The following is a 26,469-nucleotide window of genomic DNA, read 5'->3' as shown; positions in this document are numbered from 1 at the left end:
ACTGAGAACCTTATTTTAAATTCCAAATACCACCCCCCTTCGTATACACACACTCACTATTCCCTTTCCTAGATTTATTTTTTCTCTGATAGGGCTTATCGCCATTGTCATACCATATAGTTTACATATTTGTTTGTTCATCTCTTCCTCACTAAAACGTAAGCTCTCTGAGGACAGAGATCTCCACCTGTTTTGTTCACTGCTGAATCTTCAATGCCTAGAATAATATGTGATCCCTAGTAGCTGCTCCAAAATATTTTTGTTAGTGAATAAATAAATGAATGAATGACAAATGTGCACTGCTTTCAAGTTCACCTTGTAGTGGGAGAAATCAGACAGGTAAAAAAATGGTTACCAAATTGTGTAACAGTAACAGGTACTACTGGAGCAGAGGGGAAAAATGAGTATGAGAAGTTGTGAGAAGGCTTCTAGGAGGAGACGACACCTAAGCCTGAGACTTAAAACCATTAACAGGACCACTGGGATGAGAGAGAACATGCTCCAACACATTCATTCATTCAACCCAGGGATATACAAAAGGAAACAGAAGATAAGACCCAAGTTTCGGGTATGGATGACCAAGGGGATGGGGCAGTCATTCACTGTGACATTCACTGTGAAAAAGGGTATGATGACTTGGGTTTTGGACAGGTTGAATTTGTGATGCCTATGGAATTTTCATTTCTGCTATATATATGTGTATATAATATATGCATTTGAAATTTGAGCTTAATATTACAATAATCCCTGGGTTCCCCCCTTCCCTCAGTTGAAAGTGATTTGGCAAACTAGAAGAGGTAAATTGCCTCCAAAACTCTCTCCTTTGCTGTTTGGTTCATGACATGCTACTATCCGTATTTTTTGCCCAAAGCCTTTAAAGGCCCCTGTCACTTAAGAGAGTACAGGAAATAGTGTATCCTAGTGTTGCAGGTTAAAAGTTACTGTACTTTTAATGAAGCAGCCATTAGAGATAGTTTCAGTATCAAATCCTGTAGAAAGTTGTTTCTTTCCCTTCACTGCTTTGTCCTTTGGCGAATACACACTGTATCTAGGAATTATAAGGCAAAATGTGTTAAAAAATTCAAATACCATCAAATTATAGACTTTAAAGACCTTCTAAGATTAAAAAAAAAAAAGAAGAAGCTAAGTTTTCCTGTGAAAGAGAAGGTCTCGTGTTCATTTATTATAAGGCATACCATATCATGGTTGCCTGTTAATATATTGTTATTACTCTGTAATGACTGAGTTGTTTCTGTGTATAGGTGTGACAGAAAGACTGACCAGCGATTCTTTACACATTGGGTACCCTTGAAGACCTCTTTGGTTTGTAGCAGAAAGAATGGCAAATCACTGTTGCTCAGAAAGAGTGAATTGCTCTGCCCCTCCTGCCCAAATTAGTTTGTTTGTTGCTGTTGCTTCTTAACATTTCATAACCGTGCCAAATTAGACTTCCACATGGCTTTGTAGCATTTCTTTGCTTTGGCTTACATTAGAACCTCTGCTTAACCTTCTTGCTTTTATCTATTCTGCTCAGCAGAATTGTCTTGCCTCCAAATATCACTTCTATTTATATTAATTTGCGTGCTCTTATCTCATTGGTGATCTTGGGAATCATAGAATTTTAGAGTTGGACAGCACCTGAGATTTGAGTCACAGTTAAAAATAATAGATAGAATATAAGCACATTTGTTAAAAAAAGAACAAAAACAGAAAAGAAAAATAATTTAGGGACACGATTCCAAACAGGCCTAATATTTCAATATAATGAGTTGTCTTTCCAAAAAGATTTAATTAATGGTCACTTTCCAGGGATTATGATAATTTATATCAGAGGTCAGCAAACTGTGACCCACTACCTGTTTTTATAAATAAAATTTATTGGAACAAAGTCACCTCATTTGTTTACATGTTGTCCATGGCTGCTTTTGTGCTACAATGGCAGAGTTGGGTAATTATGACATAGACCGTATGGCCATGCAAAACTTTAAACATTTGGTATCTGCTAATCCATGATTTAAACAGTTAAAAACTTATTTCTCCAACTGGAAATCTAAAGTATTTCCCCAGATAACACTGATATATAAAATGAAAGCAACTGTAAGGATCTGTCACCCTACCGAGAATATCACCCAACTTTTGATCTTCATCCTTTTTCAATTTATTTTTTTTAAAGTAGTTTCTACTAAAAAGAAAAAAATACTCTGGACAGGTAGGTAGATGACAGTTCTTTATTGTAGTTAGTTATTTCAATTCCCTTTTACTGTGAGTGGCTTTTATATTTAGGGGAAAGTGATCTTACAGTGTACTGATTTTAAGTTACTATTTTCACATCATTTTGGCAACCTTTTTGTGTTCCTTCACTGATGTTTTTATGTTAAGATTATCTATGCATTTCTCTTAACTTGCAGAGCGAGTTTCCTGATTTAGTAATTTGTGATAGATCCACTACCTCTATCATTTTCTCCACTGTCAGAGCCTGCTTAATTTCTATATTGGTTTATATCTCACCATAATAAAAGATATTTAAGGCAGATGTTAATTTTAAAGTTCTAAATTAGATATTTAGGGAGTTGAGTGATTACTTGAAAGTTGTACTTTCCATCTTTCACTCCTAGGTTAGCTTGATCTTTCTGCTCAGATTTCTCTAGTTTAAATTCTGTTACGGAAGTTTTGTCCATGTTAGACCCATTTTTTTCCCTTGAAGAATAAGTGATTTTTTTCTTTGTTGTTAAACTGTTTTTCATACACAGACACTAGTCAGTGTCAATTCTGCCTATAACCTGGAAATTATTGTTGAAATAGAAAGTATTGGAACAGTAGTGATGAAATAGTTCTTAATGTCTCACATCTGCGTTACCACTACCACATTTTTATTAGTTTCTGAAGTGTTATGTAGTCTTTTTTTTTTAAAAGGGATGTTTGTGGCACTAAGACGTACGTAAATTCTACATTTCATTCTTACTCTGGGTTGTCTTTGTTTTCTTTTTGTCCTTTGGTTAGCTAACTTTGACCTTATCTCCTAGGGTATTGGCTTAAGTAGACTGTTTTAGGGTAAACAAAAGCAAAAACTTTCGTCTTCTCTCTATGACTTTTATCATTTTCTAAAAATTGCTTAGGAATCTTAGTTTATATTATCAGAAAGAAAGACGCTAAAGTTCACAAATGGTAGAGAAGCATTCCTACTGGAGAATTTGTGAGAGGAAGTCTGCACTTAATTTCAGCTACAGGCATCTGTGAGGGTTATGTCTCAGTACCTGACTGAAATAACTGTACTGTGGCAAACTATAGTGACATCCAGGAACCAGCACCTAATGTATGAATAAATACAAGAAGAATTCATATTATCATATTGTTTTTTTTCCTTATTTAGAGAGATCACAGGCCATGAAATATGACAAACACAGTGCCTCACTGATATATTAATATAACACCATAAAAATTATTGTAAAGACATACCTCAAAAAGCAGAGATGTTTTCATAACAGTATAATTGGGCCAAGAAAATGCTGTATTTCCCTCTATATGGTAAGAAGACTAAATGGGAGAATGGTCCCTTTCTTTTTATTATAAGTGTTTTTTCCTGCTTTTTAAAATTTTTTCTCCCCAAATCCTCCCAGCACATAGTTGTGTATTTTCAGTTGTGAGTCCTCCTAGTTGTGGCATGTGGGACACCACCTCAACGTGGCCTGACAAGTGGTGCCATGTCCGCACCTAGGATCCGAACCGGCGAAACCCTGAGCCATTGAAGCGGAGCGCATGAACTTTAACCACTGGGCCACGGGGCCAGCCCCAGAATGGTCCCTTTCTAAAATCACCTTTTCTTTTTCCCACCTTCAACCTCCCAACCTTGCAGTGGTCCTGTCTGTTGCCTCAGACGCTGAATACTGCAGGCTACTATTGCACAGGGAGCAGACTGATAAAACTGCGCATTTAAATTTCATACACAGGATTTTCAGTGCTATTTGGTGGTCTTCTGTGTCACTGATCAGCTGTCTCCTATTCTCTACAGCAGATATTTAGCAAATTTATTCCTTCAACAAATATTTCTTAAACTCCTACTCTGTGCTAAACATTGTTCTAAGCTCTGATGATACAGCAGTTTACAATATAAATGGAAAAAACCCTGCCCTCACGGGGCTTACCTTCCAGCAAAATACTAAATGCTGCATAAGTGTTGGGTAAATATGGGCAGTTACTGTTGGTGGTCAGGTGACTATTGTCCCAGTTTGCCTGGAACAGCCCCAGTATGCCCCAGTATAACACCTGTTTCCGGGTTTCAGTAGTTCCCCTTTTCACTTTCAGAGGGGTCCCAGTTTGGACAGTGAATTATATAACCCTCCCTAGTTTTAAACCTTTTACATATATTAATTCATTTAATGCTTACAATAATCCCATGAGGTGGATGAGATTATTAACATCATTATGCAGGTGTGGAAGTTGAAGCATAGAGAAGTTAAGTAATTTGCCCTTGGTCATACTAGTAAGTGGCAGAACCAGAATTCAAACCTGGACAACAGCCTCGTTCCAGAGTTTGTGCTCTGAGCCAGTATGCTGTACTGCCCCTATACTGCTATTCTAAATCTTTACAGTCTTACTCTGCCTGTCTGCCTTCCTCCCCCCAGCAAAGTAAAGCAGGTAATCTCATCTTCACAGAAGTTTGTGGCTCTCCAGAGTGAACTTCCGCAACTTGCCACTCCCTCCTTTACAAGTCTGTCTTCATTTCTACTCAGCTTCCATCCCTCCATTTCAAGGAAAGAACCTCCCTCTTCCTGTCTAAAACCTGTAGTCTAGCCCATCCCATCCTGCCTCCTGGAGGACTTTGGTCTTAAAATTACTCTTCTCTTTTTCTTGGGCCTTCAGTCTCCATCTTCCCACTGGCTTTTCGCATTCAGCATATAAGCATGATCTGTTGTTGTTGTTGAAAGTGTGTATCATTCTTTCAAGAAGTTTTACTGTTGGGAGAAGATTTTTAAAGTTTATTAATAATATAATGATGATAAATGGCTGCTAATTATTAATTACCCTAGGTTCCAGGTACTGTGCTATCTCTGATCCTTTTACCAACCCTACAGATACTTCACAAATGAAGAAATGGAAGCTGAGAGGGCCATCTGTTTCTCTCTTATCTATTTCTACACATGTATAGAGAGAGAAGGGGATTTATTTTAAGAATTGGCTTATACACTTGTGGAGGCTGGTAATTCTGAAATCTGTAGGGTAGGTCAGCAAGCTGAAAACTCCGACAGAATTTCTGTGTAACAGACTTGAGGCAGAATTTCTTCTCCAGGGAAACTTGTTAAGGCTGGGGTAACCCTTGGGTAAACCCTTCACCTGATTGGATGGAGCCCACCCATGTTATCAAGGATAATCTCCTTTACCTAAAGTCAATTGATTGTAAATGTTAACCACATCTACAAAATACCTTCAGAGCAACACCTAGACTAGTGTTTGACCAAACAACTGGACAACCATAGTGTAGCAAATTTGACACATAAATTTAACTATCACAACCTCTGTCACCCTACCGTGTCTTCCTCATTGCTAAATCCAATGGACACTTTTCACATCTTTCCTTACTTAATCACACTGCAACATTTGACATTTTGAACCACCCAGTACTTGAAACCCTTCTTACTTAGTTTCTGAGTAAGTGACCCTAATCTCTTCCCATTCTCCTGTCCCTCTGGCTGTTCCTTTTCTAGTATTTCAAGGATTTGCTCATCTTCTCCCAATTCTTTAATTATTGATATTCTCTCCTGTCCTGGGCCCTCTTATTACTCTCATGATTGATGTCTCCCAGATCTAAAATTCTATCTTAGAATTTTCTACTGAGTTTCAGACCTATGTATCAGTTGCCTGTTGGACATTTCTGCTTGAATGTTACACAGACATCTCAAATTTTGCACATCTAAAACTGAAATCCTATTCTTCCCCTCTCAAACTTGTTTTTGCATCTCTTCTGTTCTCTTAGTTTGTGGTACCCACCCAGTTACCCAAGCCAGGGTAGGAATCCTCAACTTCTCCCTTACACTTACCACTTAGAACTTTCTCATTTCCATCCCTATCTCAACCAAGAGTGCTCAATTAACATAGAATTAAGATAGAATTCTTTAGCAGGCATACAAGGCCCTCCACGGCTTGGCCTTCCCTACGCTTTATCTCCCACTGCACTCTGCTCACCCATCCTACTTTCAGGCCATACTGAAATATTTATGGAGTCCTGACTTGCCATGTTGTTTTCTCCCACGTCCTGTACTGCTATTTCTTCTGCCTGGCATGTCCACTACCTCTGTCGCTTCCCTGCCTCCCTACCCAACCTGGGGCATCTAGAAAAATTATTTCAGTACTCAGTTCAATCTTCTCTTTTGAATAACCTTCCCCAATTCCACAAATAGACTTGACTATGCCTCCCTTCTAACATCATTATACATTGTTTTCAGCCTACTATAGCACTTAGTACTGTATTATTTATTTTTTTATTTAGCTCAGTGTCACCTTTCAATGGTCTGTGAGCTCTTCAAGTATTTCCACTGCCCGACACATAATAGGCTCTCATCAGATCTATGGTGGTGGAGATGATGAGCCTGGAGTGCATTGCACAGTTTATTAAATAAGTCCACACCTTCTATATCAAGGAGTGCTGGGCTTGGACACATCCAGAGGAGAACAGTAGACATTTCTATATCCTTTGTCCCTTTAGAGACTGCTGTTCCAACCTTTAGTACCAGATTCCCTTTGATCTGTTTTTTATGATGTTCTGATACCTGTTCTCAGCCTTCACTTTGCTTCTGTTTTATATTGTTTGCATCCTTGGAGCGGTTAAAAGAAAGGAAGCGGTTAAATTACTATTACAAACTCCCACTGTCCTATTTTCATTCCGTCACAGGAGACGTCATACGTCAGCTTGTTCTCCCATGATCCTTCTGTGCCAAAAGAAGTCTTTTCTCAGCCAGTAAAAAAGAATTCATGTTATAACAACAATATATTTTCAACAATTTTTTAATCCTCCTATGTCCCCAAAATGTCTCCGTGCATTTAATGTCAAATTAAAAACTAAATCAGTTCTGTGTTAATCCTGAGAGAAGAAATAATGGTTTTTAAAGATTGTTAATAGAGTAATGAAGACTTCTTGGATTTTTCACATGAAAATTTCAGGTAGCCAAGGGTCCTGCTAAACATATTGAGGTCAAAGGATAGTAGAATGGTCAGCGTCTCAATTTAGACTTATGTATCACTTTCTACTCTAAATACACTCGTAGAAGCTACTTGTGGTGTAACTCCTTATGTATTTAAATTTATCTGACTCTTGGTTTTCTTGGTTGATTTTTCAAACGGGCGAAGAAGCTAGTTATGAATTCTTTGCCCGTTATGGAATGTGATATCTTGGTTTTGATTCCATCTGTCCCTTCTCCTTTACTTAATTTTATCTTATTGTTTTGCATTGTGTTTCTAAAATAATGGCTTTGGCTTGTTTCTTCCTGAATGTTTCTGCAGTTTGGTTTGAGTATCTGGCTTTGGGCACCCCTCCTGAACTTGGACTCCATCTGTACTTGTGACTTTTGGAAGGCAGAAGTAGTCAGTGTTTTCTAAGGAAGATGACTTTTTTTAATATTTTATATATATGTGTCTCCCCCTCTTCCTTTTTGATTTCTCTTAAAAGACTGGAAAGAAAGCAGTGAAGGCAGTCCTATGGGTATCAGCAGACGGACTCAGAGTTGTGGATGAAAAAACTAAGGTAAAATTTTTATAAGCTTAAATGTTACTGCTCATATGGGTTTTTTTATCCCCAGTGATCAAATATAATGCCATTAAGCTGTTGTAGTCGCTGTATATCCTTCTACTTTGTCCAAAGTGCAGTTTTCTGAGAGACTAGTTAATGTTCAGGAAACCGATTTAGTTACTCATTTACCTTATGAAAAATCAAACAGAGTTTTCTCAACAGTTTCCTGCACTATGACACATTATGTTTAGCCTACTAAGCATTTGCACTTAACATAATGTTAAGATCTGAGTTCTGTTTTTGTTATTACACATTTAAAAAAAAAATGTTTACCCACACAAATTTGATGTAAAACATGATGGACCTTTTACCACAGTTAAAAATTTAAAAAGAAAAAGAGGATGATGGACCACATCTGAAATTTCTTCTTGTTCCTTAATAAAACACTGTATTTCTAGAAAGTGATATTTGAACTAATTAACATGCTATTTAACTGAAAACCCAATTTAAGTGAAGTCTTAAAGACTAATAAATGACTCATTTTGGTTAACATTTACCTAAAATCTACACAATATCTCAAATCATAGGTAGCATTTGGCATTTGAAAGAAAGTGACCCTACATGCCTAAATAAAAATAGAGACATAGACTCTGTCCTTAGAGAGCATAAGGCATTAGATAAATACATTTAATTATTAATTAAAATGTCCTAAGAGACCTAAAGTCTGGAGAAATTTTAACAAGAAGGGAATTTTTCAAAAAAAAACTCAGATGTCACTGGAAGGAGGAGAAAGTCTGGCAGGTAAAGAGCAGTGTTGATGGATAACTTGGCTGATACATTTTAAGTGATTTAATATAGCTGCATTTTTGTTCTTTTGACCTTACATGTAAGGCTTTTTTTCAGGCTCAAGAGAAGTGGTAGTCTTAAATGTAAATTACTGTTGGAAACAAGGGTCATTTTAATTAGCTTATTTATTACTATTGGAAACAAGGGTCATTTTAATTAGCTTATTTTCAAGAATTTGTGTAGTTTTCATTAATGTTTTGGATGAAATTTGTTGTGCATGGAGGCTGTTTTTGTTTTATAAAATAGTTAGAAAGTGATGTTGCCCCCTAGTGGCTACTTATAGCACTGGCATTAATTAGTTTAGTCCTTCCACATTGAGTGATGATAGTAATTAGTGGCTTGTCACCCTTTGACCCAACATGAGTGGAAAAGTAATTTTGCAATGTGTATAATATATAAAGGGTTTATATTTTTAATATATAAAGAGCTCCTACATCTCAATAAGAAAAATGACAGACAATTCAAAAGACTTGAAAACTCACTTTGCTAAAGAGGAAATTCATGGTGATCAAGGTTACGCAAAATAAAATCATAATGAACCACCAGAATTTCAATATTTTAAAAAGTTTACTGGCAAGTTTGTGGAGCAACAGGAATTCTCATAGTGATGCTTTATAAAAACCATTTTGGGGGCTGGCGCCATGGCCGAGTGGTTAAGTTCACGTGCTCCACTGCAGGTGGCCCAGTGTTTCGTCGGTTCGAATCCTGGGCGCGGACGTGGCACTGCTCATCAAACCACGCTGAGGCAGTGTCTCACATGCCACAACTAGAAGGACCCACAACTAAGAATATACAACTACGTACCGGGGGACTTTGGGGAGAAAAAGGAAAAAAATAAAATCTTTTTAAAAAAAAAAAACCATTTTGTTTGATGTATGTTTTAACACTCACAGCCCCACCTCAGCATCTAGGGATTCTAAGCCATGAGACTCTCACACAGAAGAGCCTCGGAGCCTCCAGATTTTTTAAAAAATTTTATGTAATGTTTATACTGTGTATATACTATGCCATTTAGCAAGTATATAAACAGAGAAAGTCATGCTCAAAATTAAATGATCAATAAATTAATAAGTACATAGAACTGTTCTGGGAATGATATTATTCAATATGTTATATGGAAATTAGATTAAATATATTGATTTACATGTATTGTCAAATTGAACATGGAATCTACCATGATAAAACTAGAATCAGCAAGCATTTGGTTTAGGAGAGAAAGATGAGATGAGGGAGGCATTTGGGCAGAGTACCTCCTGGGATCTCTCCTAGGTCAAATTCTTAGTATTCACACTGCTGGCCTCAGATCTAGCTCTTCCATAGCCTGGATGCATCAGATGTAGGGATTCTGTATTGTGAAATGAACATCCTGTGTTTCTTCTGAGAAGCTTGAATAACCTCATAAGTCCTCTATTCCTTTGTGCTTCCCTTTCCTAGGACCTCATAGTTGACCAGACAATAGAAAAAGTGTCTTTCTGTGCCCCAGATAGGAACTTTGATAGAGCCTTCTCTTACATATGTCGTGATGGCACCACTCGGCGCTGGATCTGTCATTGCTTCATGGCTGTCAAGGACACAGTGAGTCCAACAGTGTGGATTTCTTCATGACTAGCCTCAGTTAGCCAGGCTCCTTCCGGGTTGGCTCAGCCAAGCAGTTTCCACTACATTTTTAACAAGTGCCTGTTGTTTCAGCACTTGAAAGTGCCTAAACTAGCTTGATTTCACTCCTTCTGTTCAAGTTGTTCACACTCTTGGTGTGACCCAGCAACTCACAGAGCAAGGTGATGGCCTGACATCCAAGATCATTAAAGGAAAGTAAAAGTACTCTGGTGATGGTGGCTGCTAAACTTTATTTGAAACTTTTCATTATTAGAGCTATTTTCAAGATTCTTACGTGTGTTTGTTTGCTAATACATCTAGGTTGAAGATAATAGCATTTGAAAGGTGCTTATAAATTTATTTGCAAAGAGATTTTACTACAAATGAAAGAACTGAGTTGAAGTATGTTTTCAATGAATTAAAAAATAGAAGTACTAAATTATGGTACAATAAACTATGCTAGAAATTGTTACATAGAAACATTTTTTGGTTTTGTTTAAAAATAGAGAATAATCTATTATCCTTCACATAAATTACCCAAAATTGACATGAAAGACAAGTCTCTTAGATCATGATGATCTCAACTGTAGTATAGCATTGAGAGTGTAATTTCTGAATTTTTAAAAGTCCAGACAGAAGGCGGCAATATATTCCTGAAGGCTATAACTCAATAAACTCTTGCCAAGGTTTAACCTGGAAGGGAAGTGGTGGCCCTACTCTAAAATTGACAAAAAGGTTTTTTTTAAAGCTCTTGGAGACAGTGGTATAAATAGCTCTGAATCAGATCTAAGTTCCAGTCCTGATTCTGATTCTTGCTAGCTGTGGGATTTGGGGCAAGTTACTTAATATTTTCTAAGTCTTAGTATCCACTTCTATAAGATGGAGATAACAGCTGTGAAGACTAAATTAGATAATGAATATAAGCACTGTTAGCATAGGGTCTGGCCTGTGGTGACTGCTCCAAAAATGGTGGCTAATAGTGTTAAAGCTGTTCCTCCTTGGTTTGATAGAAGTGCTTTGAGAAGGAATTGAAGTAACTAAACTATGCTTTCTTCCTCTGTCTTTCAGATGCTAAGCCACAAAACAGTGTATTTTGCTGTCACTACACTCAAAAAATCCAGAGTTCAAGAGTTCCCCTATATTAATTTTAAAATTGTTTTATTGTCAAATTATCGCCCTTCAGGCTGTTTGAATCTCCCAGGCCAATGTTCTCCTACATCAGAATCACTGAAGGACTTGTTGAAATAGATTGCTCCCCCCCACCCCCAAGTTTTTCCTTCAGTGGGTCTGGAGTAGGGCTTAAGGGGTCTGTCTTCAAAAAGTTCTGCCCTAGGCCTAGGAGAAATAATAAGCTTCCTTGGCCTATAGCTCTGTCCTTGTAATAGAGCTATGTTCAAATGCAAATGGTTCTAAGATTCTTTCGGTACTTTCTCGTATTTCATGCTTCAATGACTAGCCTTATATTATCCTACTAAGAAATTAGAGGGAAACTCATGTGGATTTATAAAGAGTAAGTCTATCAGTCTTCAGATAAGCGGTCATGTGAAATCTTAGGGACAAAAAGCATTTCAGAATTACCTCTCCTTATGATATCTAATATTGGCATATAAAGCCCAGTGAAATTACTTGCTCAGAGCCATATGTTGGATCGGCTGCCTATGTGGTGTGATTTTGAAAACTCCACAAAGTGCTCCCTGTTCTCAAATATCTCTTCTCACTATTAATGGTGCCAACAATTATTATATCATCTCTAACTTTTTTATTCCACAATTACGGATATGGTTTAAAATACAGATAACTCTGGTAAAAATAATCCATTGAATTTATTAAATTTACTCTAGGTAATCTACTGTATCGTTAAAACAATATTTAGTTTATATAAGCCTCCCTCTCATCCCACACACAAATCAGTTCTATCTTTTGATTCCTTTATAAGTAGAGAGTGTGGATGAAAGCATGCTTTAACTTTTGCCTGTTTGTGGTTGGGAGGTAGACCTGGAGTTAGAGTACAGCTAGAAGATAGGGAATGTATGGGGGAAAGCCTGAAAGCACTGAAGGCCTAGAAAGGGGAGGAGCACTGGGGTCAAGGGAGCATTCAGAAAGGGGAGACTGAGAAAGTGAAACTTTCCTTTGCCCTCATCCCTTCTCATTGGTGGAGTCGTATTTATTTATCCAAAGTTTAAAGTTTGCTCCTTTTGTTCCTAGACATGTTGATGTTGTCTTTAAGTTCCTGAAATTTGCCCTGCCTTTCTAGTGGTTTCTTAGAAATGCTTGGTAAATGTTCCCCTAAACAGCAAATACAGGTTTGCATGTCAAGAGTTAGGGCTTAGCACCTTGAGCAGTGTCTTCTACGCTGGTAGCTAGAGCTAATGTGAGTGACAGAGGGAGCCTAACTGATAAGGAGGTCTTAGTGGCGGCTCACAAAGGCACAGGTTGCTGAGGGTCACTTTACCCAGTGCCTGCTACAGTAAAGTATTATAAGTATTACCTAAGGTAATTTATTCACATAAATTAATTTGGCATATTAATATATTAAAATCTGATTTTAAGCTGGAATTCCCAACATTTTGCCTTGTTTAAAAACAGACGTATTTGTGGTCCAAGCTAATTTGTAATTGTTGGTACTGTAACTCTAAAAAAGTTCTTCAAACCTCCTGCTATGTACAGGGTGAAAGATTGAGCCATGCAGTAGGCTGTGCTTTTGCGGCCTGTCTAGAACGTAAGCAGAAGCGGGAGAAGGAATGTGGAGTGACTGCTACTTTTGATGCCAGTCGAACCACTTTTACCAGAGAAGGATCATTCCGTGTCACAACAGCTACCGAGCAAGCAGAAAGAGAGGAGATTATGAAACAAATCCAAGATGCCAAGAAAGGTACAATCTGTTCTGTTACACTGTATGTTTACTTCAGCAGTTTTTCTTAACAAGTTAATATTTGGAAGCTATCAAGCACAAGCTTTCTCACAAAGAGAACTCTTAGCAATATATGAAGACCTTAAGAACAAACCTGAAAATCTAAGCAAAGTCCTTTCCTTTAGAGTGGCTAGTTTAGTGGCTTCAAAAGTATTTACTCTGGGGCCCACCCCATGGCCGAGTGGTTAAGTTCGCACACTCCACTTCAGCGGTCCAGGGTTTCGGCGGTTCAGATCCTGGGCACAGACATGGCACCGTTCATCAAGCCATATTGAAGTGACATCCCACAAGCAGAACCAGAAGGACCTACAGCTAGAATATACAACTGTGTACTGGTGGGCTTTGGGGAGAAGAAGAAGGGGAAAAACAAAAGATTGGAAACAGATGTTAGCTCAGGTGCCAATCTTTAAAAGAAAAGATGTTAAATTCTCTTAAAAAGAAAAAGGTGTTTACTCTTTCCATACATTAAACTATCTGGAGAAGGTGAGAGTGAGGTTGAAGAAGTTGCAAAGACATTACTCCTTGTGTTTAAAAACAAAATTGGGAAAGTCTGCATCCTGGAACGGATTTTTAATTCTGAGGCTTCTGATCTCTGTGAGAAGCAAATACTACCAAGGACCTACGTCTTGAAGGGAGAAGTACAAGTCCCAGGTTTAGGCTGCAAAGGATCAACTGACAGTGATGCTGGGTGCAAATGCAGGCAGAGATTTCACAGTGATACTGTTCTTATTAGACTATTACTGTTTTTTCGTGCTTAAGTAAAAAAAATGTCCATAGATTTTGAGAAGCTAGCCCCTCTTTTTCCGTAGCCCTGTTAATTTTAATGTGTGATTTTGCAGAATGTGAGTTTTTTCAGGTGTGGCAGCATAACAGAAATGCCTGCACAAGAATTCAGGTTACTCTAGAGCCTATTGTCTAAAGTTGGCTTGGGTGTATTTTAGAGCTAAGTGATAGAGTTTGGGGAAAATGCTTTGCATTCTTGTGGATAGCTAGGGTTGAAGACAACAATACTGTGGAATTAAACAGTTCAGTTTAAATATACATTAATATATTTTTTCTAATCTTTTACTCTATTCTTTTAGTTTTAAAGTAGCCATTTTACCTAGATCATTAATCTAATAATGACCCAAACAGCTGTAATTCTTAAGCCAAAAGAAGATATATGTTGTTTTTGTGTGGGTGGTTTTTGGTTTTTGTGTTTTTTGCCAGGGGCGGGGGGGAGGGTGGGGAGTGAGGAAGATTGACCCTGAGCTAACATCTGTTGCCAGTCTTCCTTTTTTTTTCTTTCTCCTACCCAAAGCCCCACTGCCTAGCTCTATATCCTAGTTGCAGGTCATTCTAGTTCTTCCATGTGGGATGCCGCCACAGCATGGCTTGATGAGCGGTACATAGGTCTGCACCCAGGATCTGAACTGACAAACTCCAGACCGCCAAAACAGAGCACGTGAACTTAACCACTCGGCTATGGGGCAGGCCCTAATATATGTTTTTATTTGAAATTAAATTATTATGATTTTTTTCATTTCTTATAAACATTTGTGCTAGGATACCAAAGAATAAAAAACTCCATGCTATTTTTATTTTTTTATTAGAAAATGTAATATATATAACTATTATTTAGCATGCTTCAGTGATTTTCAGACTCTAAGCATATTCTTTAATACCGCCAAATAATACTCTTTGCCACACACAGCAACTGCCAAAGTTGCTTGAGTCCTGACACCTACAGAGGATTGTGAGGGGAGGGGGTAGAGATTTATCACAATCAGAATGACCTAGGAGGAGTTTTGAGTTCCTTAGGTATATAAGTTCAAATTATTTGAAGACATTGCTAAAGTCCTCTTTCTTTTGACTTTCTTGAGCTGAAACAGATAAGACAGTTGGTTCATCAGTGGCCCCTGGCAACACTGTCCCATCCCCGTCCTCTCCCACCTCTCCCACTTCGGATGCCACTGCTTCTCTGGAGATGAACAATCCTCATGCCATCCCACGTCGGCATGCACCGATTGAGCAACTTGCTCGCCAAGGCTCTTTCCGAGGATTTCCTGCTCTTAGCCAGAAGATGTCACCCTTTAAACGCCAACTATCCCTGCGCATCAATGAGTTGCCTTCCACCATGCAGAGGAAGACTGATTTCCCCATAAAAAATGCAGGTAATGCAGCATCCACATGACTCACTGGGTGCTCTAGCACTGAAGCATTATCATCACTTCCCATGGAGACACTAATCCCATCAAACTTGCCTCCCCTCTCTCTGAAGCTGGTCCATGGTTATCTATATCTTATATCATTTCCCAGTGGGAGAAAACTAAGGTTCATGGAGAGGGACGTGAATCATTCATTTCTCTTCAACAAATAGGTAACGGAGCCATGATGGGAATTCCTGGCCTGAGCTACAAGGTTCATGGTTTGTCCTGATGGAAGTATACTATCTCTCAACCAGCCTGCTTCCAAATATCAAGAGTCTCACGTTTCCATTCTTATTCTGTCATTTGGGACCCAGCAGGGAATTAACTAAAAAGTCCTTGGAAACACATTCAGTTAAATAGGAATACTGTCAGATGTACCAGAAGAAATGGATAAGTACTCATTGTCCTTGTGGCTGGTTGGCTCCATAGGGAGGAAACTCTAAACGGGTCTCCTGTATAAATCTAAGATCTGTTGTTCATCAGAGACAGTGGGCTTGCTCACACATATTCGTTACTTTTCAGAACTGCCACACAGGCCTTTGTGTGGCCTCTGTACAGCTGAGGTAGCCCTGGTATCTCTATCCTCATCATAAGATCTGGAGCTGAAGTGTCTGATCTGGTCAATGCTTTTATTGGGCTCTGGTTTACTTCACTCAGGCATGTCAAGCCAGTGCTATAACAGAATATGAGGAAGCTCTGTCTCAATAGGGCACTCCCACTCATGGTGGTATAAAAGTACAGAGTTACATTCTTTTTTTGATGGATGAAACTAGGCCAAAAGAACAGTTGGACTAGATGATTACTGAGTGTCTTTCCAGCTCTCAACTCTTGTAAAAAGTGAAACTCCAGATGCTTCAAGTACCTTGTTTTCTGTCTCCCTTTGGAGCAGATGGGAAGCAAAAACTATTATTCTCTTTTCACAGTTGAGCAAACAAAGGTTCAGCACACATAATTAGCTTCCTCGGTGACACAGAAGTATCTCAGAGGCAATACTAAGAACAAAGCCTCTAGAGTCCTGGACCTCAGTTCACTTTTTCATGTTATCACAGTTCATATATTTGGTACTTTGGAGAAAAATGAGAGTGATGATATTGTCATAGCTTATTACAGAGAAGAGGACTAAGCATCCACTAGTGCCCCTGACTTTAACCCATTTTCTGATAGAGTTACCACATGGCTCCAGAACTTAACTCAGATCACAGCCTTGGGAACCAGCTGGAAGACAAACAGGTTGCAGATGTCTTCCAGAAAGATCTAGCTAACCAAACATCTTGGCACAAAAAGAGAACACGAAGTTCTCAACAGTGCTACCAGGAGACGAAATCAAGAAATCTGAGGATTTGCAAGGGAGGAAGATAGACCTCAGTACATGAATTGTTGACATTTTATATCTTCTCATCTGAAAAGCCAATGAAATAATGTACAGTAAATTTTTGAAGCTGCTTTTATAGCCCCACCTGACAGTTGAGACTTTTCTTTCCACAAATAAGAGATGCAATATAAAATGCCACCTGTGTCATACTGTTCCATTTCAGGATTGTTCAGGTTTTCAGTCTAGAGCCATTTTCTGTTTGTCTTGCAGTGCCAGAGGTAGAAGGGGAAGCAGAGAGTATCAGCTCCCTGTGCTCACAGATCACCAATGCCTTCAGCACACCCTCCGAGGATCCCTTCTCATCCGCCCCAATGACCAAACCAGTGACAGTTGTGGCACCACAATCTCCTGCCTTTCAAGGTTGGTGCCTCTCATCTCAGCCTGCTTAGCTATTTTCTTTGAAACTTTTTGTACTTTTTGACGCTGACCACTAACTGTAAGTCCTTAATTTCTCTGTTTGATAATGTCTCAGATTCACTAATTTCCCTGTTGGACAGTGTGTCTGTGCTTTGTTCCTTTCTTGTTTCCTAAGATGTCTGTCTTCGTCATTTTGCATGTACCTACCTGTCTTGCATACCATTCTGTTAGGAGCTTCTATAGTCCCAACCCACTTCTTTACTTGCCACTTGATTCTTGCGGGTCAGAGCTCCAGCCAGTTCTCCAGAAGCAGCAGTCGTGAGTTGGTTCTAGCATTAGGCTTCCTTTAGCACAGTGCTTTTCAACCCCAGGGTGATTCTGCTCCCTCAGGGAAAATGTGGCATTCATTGTGTGGAGACATTTTTGAGTTTTACAACTTGGGTTTGTGGGACTGCTACTGGCATTTGGGTAGAAGCCAGGGATGATACTAAACATCCTTCAGTGCACAGGACAGCCATGCTCACAACAAAGAATTACCCAGCCCAAAATATCAGTAGTGCCGAAGCTGAGAAGCCCTGGTCTCACCTAGTCTCCACCCTGTCACGGGAGGCTCATAGAGAAAAAGGCACTTCTTTTGGCTCCTTAGTTCATTTCATGTTCGATAACAAGTGTCCTAATATTTGGCTTTGTGGCATTGAAGAGTTACTAAAAGTTGTTTTCAGAGATACTGAGTTAACAGTTGGTATTGACTCAGAGGTCAGCAAAGAGTTTATATAACTTAAATTACAGACTTTTAGAATTTGAACTCCTATAATTGCCATTTCTTCAAGAGAGAGCTCAGAAAAAGTTTTGCTATGGAGACAGTACCCCACCCCTATTGGAGGAAGGTACTAAATGCTTTTTCTCCAGGGAGTCTCCTTTTTTTAAAACAAAACAAAACTTTATAGTCATGTACACAAAATTTCTTTTCATTTCATCTAAAAAATATTTATAATACCAATAATAATAGGCACAATTTATTGAGCACTTAGCACAGTGCTGCCACATCATGGTAAGGACTCATGCATTTTCTCATCTCATTTAGTCCCCACAACAACCCTTTGAGGTAGGTATTACAGATAAGGGAAATGAGGCTCAGAGAGGTTAAGTAAATTGCTCAAATTGCACAGCCAGGATTTAAAACCCAGGTCTTTCTGAATATAGTACCTATTATATTCTACTGACTCTATTCCTGTTTATAAGGCAATAGGTCTACAAAACTGAATAGAACATAATCTTTTCCCTACCTTTAAGGGGCTCCCAGTCTATGGGTGAGCTAGTCTTTTAGACAAGCCCTGGGGTAAATAGTACCAATGCCATAAGCATGGTTGCCCAGTCCTAAAGAAGGAATGATTATACCGTAGGGCAGGGGGAGGTGCCTGCTTGTCTGTTCCATACTAAATATGGTAGAGAGCTGGGCTCAGGAGTAGAAGCTGATGGGATAGCTGTCTGGAGTAAAGGAGCAAGGGTTAGGAGAAGTTAAGAAAGAGAGACAAGGAAAGAATGATAGGTACTTTGAGATATTATATTACTGAGGGGAAAAAAATCTTCAAGAAATAGAGAGGAAATTAATTCTGTAGCAAATTACAAATTTATTAAGCAAATGAAAACATATACCAAGTTTGATTTCTCATCAGTAATATGGGGCTAATATCAGCCTTGTGGGGTTTTTGAGAGAATTAAATGAGATGATGCATACTAAAGTACTATTAACATAGCACCTAGCACATAATAAGGAATCATTTTATATATTTTTTTTTCTTTGCTGAGGAAGATTAGCCCTGAGCTAACATCTGTGCCATTCTTCTTCCACTTTATATGTGGGTCACTGCCTCAGCATGGACAACGAATGGTGCAGGTCCATGCCCAGGATCCAAACCCACGAACCTAGACCACTGAAACGGAGCACACCAAACTTAACCACTACACCACGGGGCCCTCCCCAGGAATCATTATTATTGTTGGCGTAATTTGATCTTTTAGAAAATTGATGTAAGAGGGAAATGCTTTATTTACATCATTTTTCCAAAGGCTAAGCCATATAGAATAGTTAGATTTTTGCCACTTGTAAGACGGAGCAGCTCTGTTCAAGTTAATTTGAAAAGTTGTTACTCTCTCTCCCCATACACATATTTTCCTAGAAGAGTCATTTGACTTTATCAGTACAGCCATTTTAATTACAACCTCTAATTCTCTCTTTGCGAAAAGGTTTTTGTATCCATTGCAAGATGGCTTGGTTATCCCAACACCAACTTCTCTGTCTTATCTGTTCCACCAGTATTGCACATTGGCCTGACTGACCCAGGACCAAGGGGTCGCCTGTATACCCTGCACAAATTAACTCCATTGATGTTGTCTGCTCCCATTGTAGCTAATGGCACTGACTCAGCCTTCCATGTGCTTGCTGCTAAGCCAGCCCATACTGCTCTAGCACCCGTAGCAATGCCTGTGCGTGAAACCAACCCTTGGGCCCATGCCCCTGATGCTGCTAACAAGGAAATTGCAGCCATACGTTCGGGTAAGGTGGCCAGAGATGGTGGTGAGGATTCTGGGATCAGATAAGTGACCCTGGTTCAAAATCAGCCATTTACCTGATTGGGAACCAGAAAGGAGTCTTTTTCAGAAAAGTAGGTTCCCTCCTGGAAATAAACTACTGTTAAGAAGGGATAGTGAAGGCGAGCAACTAAAAGTTTAGATTGATAGGTCTTAGGAATATAGAACAGAACCACCCATAGAGCTTTCATAAAGTATAGATTCCTGGGCCCTACCGTGAGAGAGTCCATCACTGGCTTTGGAGATATATGGATATGCCTGTAGGAAGAAGGGACCCTTCCTCCTACAATGGCAGGCCTATGAAAAGGGCTACAAAAAGCACTTTATTTTTGCTCTTCTGCACTCTCTAGTTTTTCTATAATGAACATTAACTATAAAACCAAAAAATTTTAAGTAGTAATAAAGGCAGATCACCAGTAGGACAACATGTATCTAGAAGCCAGGCAGGAGCCACAAGTATGGCACCAAGTCACTGGTTATTTTCTTTTCATTCTGCTACAGCAGGAGGTGAATCGCCTCAGGCCCTGCAGAATATGTGCAAACTGGTTTTTGTACCATGGTTGAGCAACAGGCACAGGGAATGGTTTCTGATGCCTGCCAGCTGCCTTGGTCTGATGCAGTTGAGCTGTATCTAGACAGCTCTCTAGCGTCGCTGAGACAGCTGCGTGGTCTGACAGATTCTCTTTGTCCTACTATACAACCTCCTCAGCTGGTAATAGAGCCTTTCCTTTCACCTACCAAAACCACAAAATGTCCAGTTAGGGGGACTTGTTCCACATATTAGGATCATTCAAATAACCAAGGTTATCAAGTGACAAAAGAAGCCCCTAATGACTGTGATTCTTTTGTCTCTTCATTTTGTTGATTCCAGGGACTGAGTGGGGTCAATCTTCTGGTGCTGCCTCTCCAGGTCTCTTCCAGGCTGGTCACAGACGTACTCCCTCTGAAGCCGACCGCTGGTTAGAAGAAGTGTCCAAGAGCGTCCGGGCTCAGCAACCCCAGGCCTCAGCTGCCCCTCTGCAGCCAGTTCTCCAGCCTCCTCCACCCACTGCCATCTCCCAGTCAGCACCGCCTTTCCAAGGGAATGCATTCCTCACCTCTCAGCCAGTGCCAGTGGGTGTGGTCCCACCCCTGCAGCCAGCCTTTGTCCCTGCCCAGTCCTATCCTGTGGCCAACGGGATGCCCTATCCAGCTCCTAATGTGCCTGTGGTGGGCATCACTCCCTCCCAGATGGTAGCCAACGTGTTTGGCACTGCAGGCCACCCTCAGGCTGCTCACCCCCATCAGTCTCCCAGCCTGGTCAAGCAGCAGACATTCCCTCAGTATGAAACAAGCAGTGCTACTGCCAGTCCCTTCTTTAAGCCTCCTGTTCAGCACCTCAACGGTTCTGCCGCTTTCAATGGTGTAGATGATGGCAGGTTGGCTTCAGGGGACAAGCACACAGAGATTCCTGCAGGCACCTGCCCGGTGGATCCTTTCGAAGCCCAGTGGGCTGCATTAGAAAGCAAGTCCAAGCAGCGTACTAACCCCTCTCCCACCAACCCTTTCTCCAGTGACTTACAGAAGACGTTTGAAATTGAACTTTAAGCAGTCCCTATGGCTTATGTATTTTGTCCATACTTAGGCAAGGGCAGGGGGTGGACGTCAAAGGAGCAAAGGGGACTTTGTGTTCCCCATCAGTGTACTTTTCACTAATCCCAAAGGTCCCCAAGAAGCAAGTCCAGGCACAGAGTGCAATGAGGGCTGATTGTGAAAAAATTGGAGAAAACCATTCCTAGAGAAGAGCTGTCTTGCAGTTAGGTTAAAGAAGTCACAGAAATGTTGCCCTCTTTTCCCCTCATCAGCCCCTTACAAATCTCTGGCAACAGAGAGGCGACATATCTGAACAGGAATCTGTATTCAAAGCACATTTACTGGAATATAAAACACAACAGGAAGCAAAATGATCTCCCTTTGTTTTTCAGGCCATTCACCTGCCTCCTCTCAGTGCTGGCCTGTCTTAGAGATCAAGAACAGGGTGGCCTGTGCTTGGGCTTGGGACGAGAGGCAGGCTGCACTGCCAGAATTCCCAGGAGGGCTCATCGGCAGCTGCCCAGCAGAGCTATATTTTAGGGGTTAAGTTGAGCTTCCATTTTGAGTAAGAATATTATAAATATATACAAAAAAGCCAAAAATCTTTATTTTTATGCATTTAGAATATTTTAAATAGTTCTCAATATTAAAAAGTTGTATGAGTTGTAAGTAATCTTGCCAAAGGTAAAAGGGTTAGCTGTAAGAAATTGTACATAAGATTGCTTTATCATTGATGCCTATTGAAGATAAAGAGGAAAGGCTGGAAGTTGCAGACGGGATCCCTAGCAAATTATGTGGTATCATTCATTGTAAGTAGCACTTTGCAACAACAATCATGATTATGACCAATACAGTCACTAGGGTGTAGTTTTAAATAAAGAAAATGAAAGAGCAGTATTCTCCTGGTTTTAAACCTATAATGAAATTCTAACGTCATTATTTTAATGGAATCAATCTAAATATGCTCTATAGAGATTATGTATTTTCTTTTATATATTGCTGCAGTTTCCTTATGTTAATCCTTTATTTTAACACTAAGGTGACAATGACATAATCATATCCATAGACAGGAACGCAGGTTACTGTGTTGGTTTGTCATGTGGGTCTTGGTGGGTTTTGTTTGTCCTTTAAGTTTTGTCCCCACAAGTTTTGTGGGGATGGAGATTCTGGTTTTATTAGCTATGTGTGTGTGTCTGTCTGTGTGTCCTTCACCCTCCCCGTGGTGAGCAAACATCCCATTGCCAGTTGCAGCCACTTGACCTCTGGTAACACGTGAGATCCCATCTCATTTTTACTTTTGAACGTTGGCCTTACAATCAAATGTGAGTTATATATATTTGTACTGATGAGAATTTATAATCTGCTTTAACAAAAATAAATGTTCGTGGTAGAAGCTTTCGCTCATGCAGGGCTGTTCTTTCCCCTTTGCTTTATTAGCAAATGTAATTTTTTTAGTTCTTTTTGGTCTTGTTCTCTCTCCAGTCTACTGCTGCTGCAAATCTCTAGTTTGGTGGCTAGAAAGTCTTTTTTTGGGAGTGTTATATTCTTAAAATTCATATTGGTATTCATTCTTTAGGCTTTGGTTGACCCTAAGCACATCTCTAACATCAGATTCCTGTTGCTCAAAGTGTAGTCTGGAACAGCAGCATGGACTTCTCCTAGGAGCTGGTTAGAGAGACAGAATCTCAGCCCCACCCCAGACCTAGTAATCAGGCTGCATTTCAACAACATTCACATTCTGAGAAGTCTGGGGCTAGAGCAGCGATTCTCAACCTTGAATACATGTTAGAATCACTTGAGGAGCTTTTAAAATCCTCATGCCCAGCACATACTCCAGACCAGTTAAATCAGAATCTCTGGGGAGTGGAACCCCAGGTTGTTTAAAAGCTCCCAATATAGAAGAGGGTTGAGAGCCACTGATCTAGATTGAGTTTTACTCTCACCTCTAACCTTAGCACACTATTCTGTGACGAGTTCTAAGAAGAGCTAATCTCAAACTTACCTTCCAAAGCATGTCACCAATTGACCAAATAGAGGTTTAATTAAAGGGCTGAGGAGTCCAAGAAAGTGGCCCTTATTTTCCAATTTCTATAGCAAAACCAGCCATGGTAAATGAAATGGGATGCTCCTCAAAACTTTTTAAAATGGAAAGAAAAAAAGATCTCTGCCCCTGGCCCATGTTTCCTTTGTTGAATGAGAGGTGGACCAAGAAGTGTCACTCACCCATGATGCAGTTTTCTCTCTTCCAGCCAGTGTGTTGGTAATAAAAGTCACTTTTCAGAGCCTTAGTCCCTGTAATGCCTGTTTTTCCTGTGTCCGAGAATAACCGCTGTTAGTAGGCCCAGCCAGCCCTCTGGAGAATTTGTAGAAGGTTCAAGTGGAAAGGGACTCAGAAGCTCATTGAATCCAGGCCTCTTATTTTACAGCAAGGAGTTGGAGGTTCTGAGAGATGAAGAACGACTTCCTCCAACAAACCATTTCTGAAACCACTTCCCTGGTATTACATTTGCCCTTCCCTCCATTGGTCCCCCCATCCTGCTGATGCTGTTTTTAATAATAGTTTGGTTTTTATCTGGCAGCAAACATTTTGCTTCACAGATTCCTACTTGAGGAGGAGAGGCTCCTCGTTGGTCACTGTACAGAGCAGGCCCATCAGCTCAATACAGGTCTGAGAGGATCCTCACAGCCAGGTTCTGCATGTCGGCCTCAGGAGGAGGGCTTCAGGCTGCAGCTTCCTGATGACAGTAAGGAGTTTTCCAGTTCTTTCTTGCTGAGATAATAATACAACTGCTGCTCTTTCATCCCAAGTCCCTATGCTGAGCCTTACATTACATTCCACTTTGCTGAGAGCTTTGACAAACATCGTGCTTTTAACTGTACACACACATGGGATTTGAAGCTGATTGCTATACTTCCTAGAACGGTGAGAGAGACTGGAGCAATGGACCACTGTTTGCTAGAACTAGATCTCATCTGAGGTCAAAGAATACTTCCCTGACACAGCAGGAGCCGGTATTCCCCTATGAGATACGTGTTAACTTTGAAAGCATTACACACCTCCCCATCCAGCTTTAAATGAAGTGAGAACCCTGGTAGCTTGCTTTAAAACATGGTGAACTGATCCTGTGTATCAGAAATTATAGAGGGAAGTTAGAAAGTATAGGGTGTCCTTATCCAAACAGATTCCTCTTCTTGACAACTCAGCAGCCACCTGTGGTTATGTCAGAGATGCAAACACTGCTGGGGACTACAGAGAGAGGCTGCTGCTGCTGTGGCCAAACACTGGGTAGGGGTTGGGTGTGTGTGAAAGGGCCATTGTCTCCAGAAGATAACTCTCTCTGACAGCCAGAGAGGGGTGACCAAGAATCTATCTTGCCTTCTTCCCAGCCCTACTAGTTGTTTCAGAATTGGAGCTGGAGCTAGCCTTCATCCCTGCTGCCAGATGGGCTGGGCATGAGGCTGGAAACGGGAACAGCTGGCACAGCAGAAGCTGGAGTAATATTCATTGCCACAGAGCTGGGCCTGCAGGATCAAATCACAGTTGGCCAGCTCCGGCTGGTCGATGCACTCCCTGCTAGGGTCCCTCGGCTGGGCGGCCAGTGCTGCAAAACGACAGGGAGAGAGAAAGTGGTAAGAGAGAAAATGCTCACCTACCATTTCATTTCCTTAAAAGGAAAGCAGCACTATAACTGCCAGACTCCAAAAAAGGTGGAGTTACTCCGTAACCTTTTAACACCTGTGTGTACAACTACATGTGGGATCACAGCTTCCACTCATTGTCAACCCCATTTTAGCATGCAGTGGTCCCTCCGTTCTCTTGCAGCTGCTGCCCAGGGTACAGCCCATCGCAGACTCACAAATACTGACTGACTGGACAATTAAACTTCTCTTGAAGTTAACTCCCTATCCTTACTATTGAGACTTGAAGAGCTGAATGTCAGCTGCCTTGGCCTCTGGATTGGGAAGGAGAGTAGGATCAGCCCTAAGTAAAATTTTGAGTTGGCAAGAGCTGTCTTGTCTTCTCTCTCTCACTGTTGCTTTCCTCTGACCTTTAATAATCCCAGCTTATCTTAGTCACTTAGTTCCCCATCCTTCCAATTTTTCTACTTTCCCCAGAGAAAGCAATGAGTATTAGGCAAGGTGATAGGAAAACAGCCTTGTGAACCATGGCTCTAATCCTATACTGAGCACAAAGCACTGGGTCTCCCCGCCCCCTTCACCCTGAATTTACTAGGAGCTTCTGTGTTTCATAAATCCCTATGAGAGTTTCCTTCTGCTGCTTCATCTTAGAGTTGAGATGGCCTTATCTAGTTAGCTTCCCTTTTCTTTCGGGAAGGGGTCTTACATCAGCTTGACTTGGACCTGAGTAGCATCTTCCCTAAAGTCAGATGTCATGGGGCTAGGGAAAGTCATTTTCACCCTCTCTCCCCTTGCTTCCTCCCAAAATACAACAAAAATACCATACCTAACCAGCAAATGACTTTATAAAGTTTTGATGTATCAATATAACAAGAGTACTAACTTCCTACATTCATATAAATAGCAAGCCATTTATGCCTATTGTTTAAAAAAATCAGTAATTTTAGTATCAACTTTATCTCAGCCTCTGCAGCCCCGGGCCCAGAGTTAGGAGGTGCTCAGCATCTTGTTAAGCACAACAGATCTGGAGCCGGACTGCCTGGGCACAGTCCTGGCTCTCCCACTTATCACTGGGTGACTTTGGGCAAGTTACTTAAGCTCTCTGTGCCTCTGTTTCCCCATCTGAAATGGAGATGATAATAGTACCTTGGGCACAAAGTAACCATGGCTAAAATTTGAGTGCTTAAGGGGCTGGCCCCGTGGCCGAATGGTTAAGTTCGCGCGCTCCGTTGCAGGCGGCCCAGTGTTTCGTTGGTTCGAATCCTGGGCGCGGACATGGCACTGCTCATCAGACCACGCTGAGGCAGCGTCCCACATGCCACAACTAAAAAAAAAAAAGGACCCACAACAAAGAATATACAACTATGTACCGGGGGGCTTTGGGGAGAAAAAGGGGAAAAAATAAAATCTTTAAAAAAAAAAACAAAAATTTGAGTGCTTAACAGTGCTTTTTTGCTCCCTAGCCTCCTTCCTTCTCAGATGAAAAATGAGACTGGGCCCTATGTTTTATCCCTACAGTATTTTCTGTTTCTCACCCCAGTCTTTTAGGCAAAAAGGTTGAGAAGTCCTCACAGTAGAAGTATGTCCTTTACACCAGGACTAGCCCAAGTCCCCTCAGTATGTCATCAAACCATGAATAGGGCCAAGTGAGGCAACCTCAAGCAGTGAAGCCCTA

At 40.5% G+C, this 26,469-nt stretch overlaps 2 protein-coding genes across 75 annotated transcripts in view; one reads left to right on the top strand and one right to left on the bottom strand.

The window, feature by feature from the left end:
• Nucleotides 1-23,443, top strand: part of NUMB (NUMB endocytic adaptor protein) — a 183,545-nt gene extending 160,102 nt beyond the window's left edge. For 15 of the 50 annotated variants that reach the window (XM_070593785.1, XM_070593771.1, XM_070593787.1 and 12 more), the window contains 7 exons: nt 7,661-7,735; nt 10,001-10,141; nt 12,830-13,034; nt 14,936-15,226; nt 16,845-16,994; nt 19,402-19,548; nt 20,455-23,443. In XM_070593785.1, coding sequence (XP_070449886.1) covers nt 7,661-7,735; nt 10,001-10,141; nt 12,830-13,034; nt 14,936-15,226; nt 16,845-16,994; nt 19,402-19,548; nt 20,455-21,170 — 1,725 coding nt within the window. In that variant the 3' untranslated portion in view covers nt 21,171-23,443. The remainder of the gene's footprint in view (nt 1-7,660; nt 7,736-10,000; nt 10,142-12,829; nt 13,035-14,935; nt 15,227-16,844; nt 16,995-19,401; nt 19,549-20,454) is intronic. The other 35 variants (XM_070593793.1, XM_070593778.1, XM_070593795.1 and 32 more) reach the window with 5 other exon arrangements.
• PAPLN (papilin, proteoglycan like sulfated glycoprotein) overlaps nt 21,741-26,469 on the bottom strand; it is a 43,559-nt gene continuing 38,830 nt past the window's right edge. For 23 of the 25 annotated variants that reach the window (XR_011532931.1, XR_011532933.1, XM_070593767.1 and 20 more), the window contains one exon: nt 21,741-24,757. Coding sequence is in view for 21 of the 25 variants with exons in the window: in XM_070593767.1 (XP_070449868.1) it covers nt 24,582-24,757 (176 nt within the window). In the remaining 4 variants the exon portion in view is untranslated. The remainder of the gene's footprint in view (nt 24,758-26,469) is intronic. The other 2 variants (XR_011532932.1, XR_011532930.1) reach the window with 1 other exon arrangement.

This window comes from Equus przewalskii, chromosome 25 (genome assembly GCF_037783145.1).
Source record: "Equus przewalskii isolate Varuska chromosome 25, EquPr2, whole genome shotgun sequence".
Lineage (NCBI taxonomy): Eukaryota > Metazoa > Chordata > Mammalia > Perissodactyla > Equidae > Equus > Equus przewalskii.
This window is presented reverse-complemented; position numbering and strand designations above follow the sequence as displayed.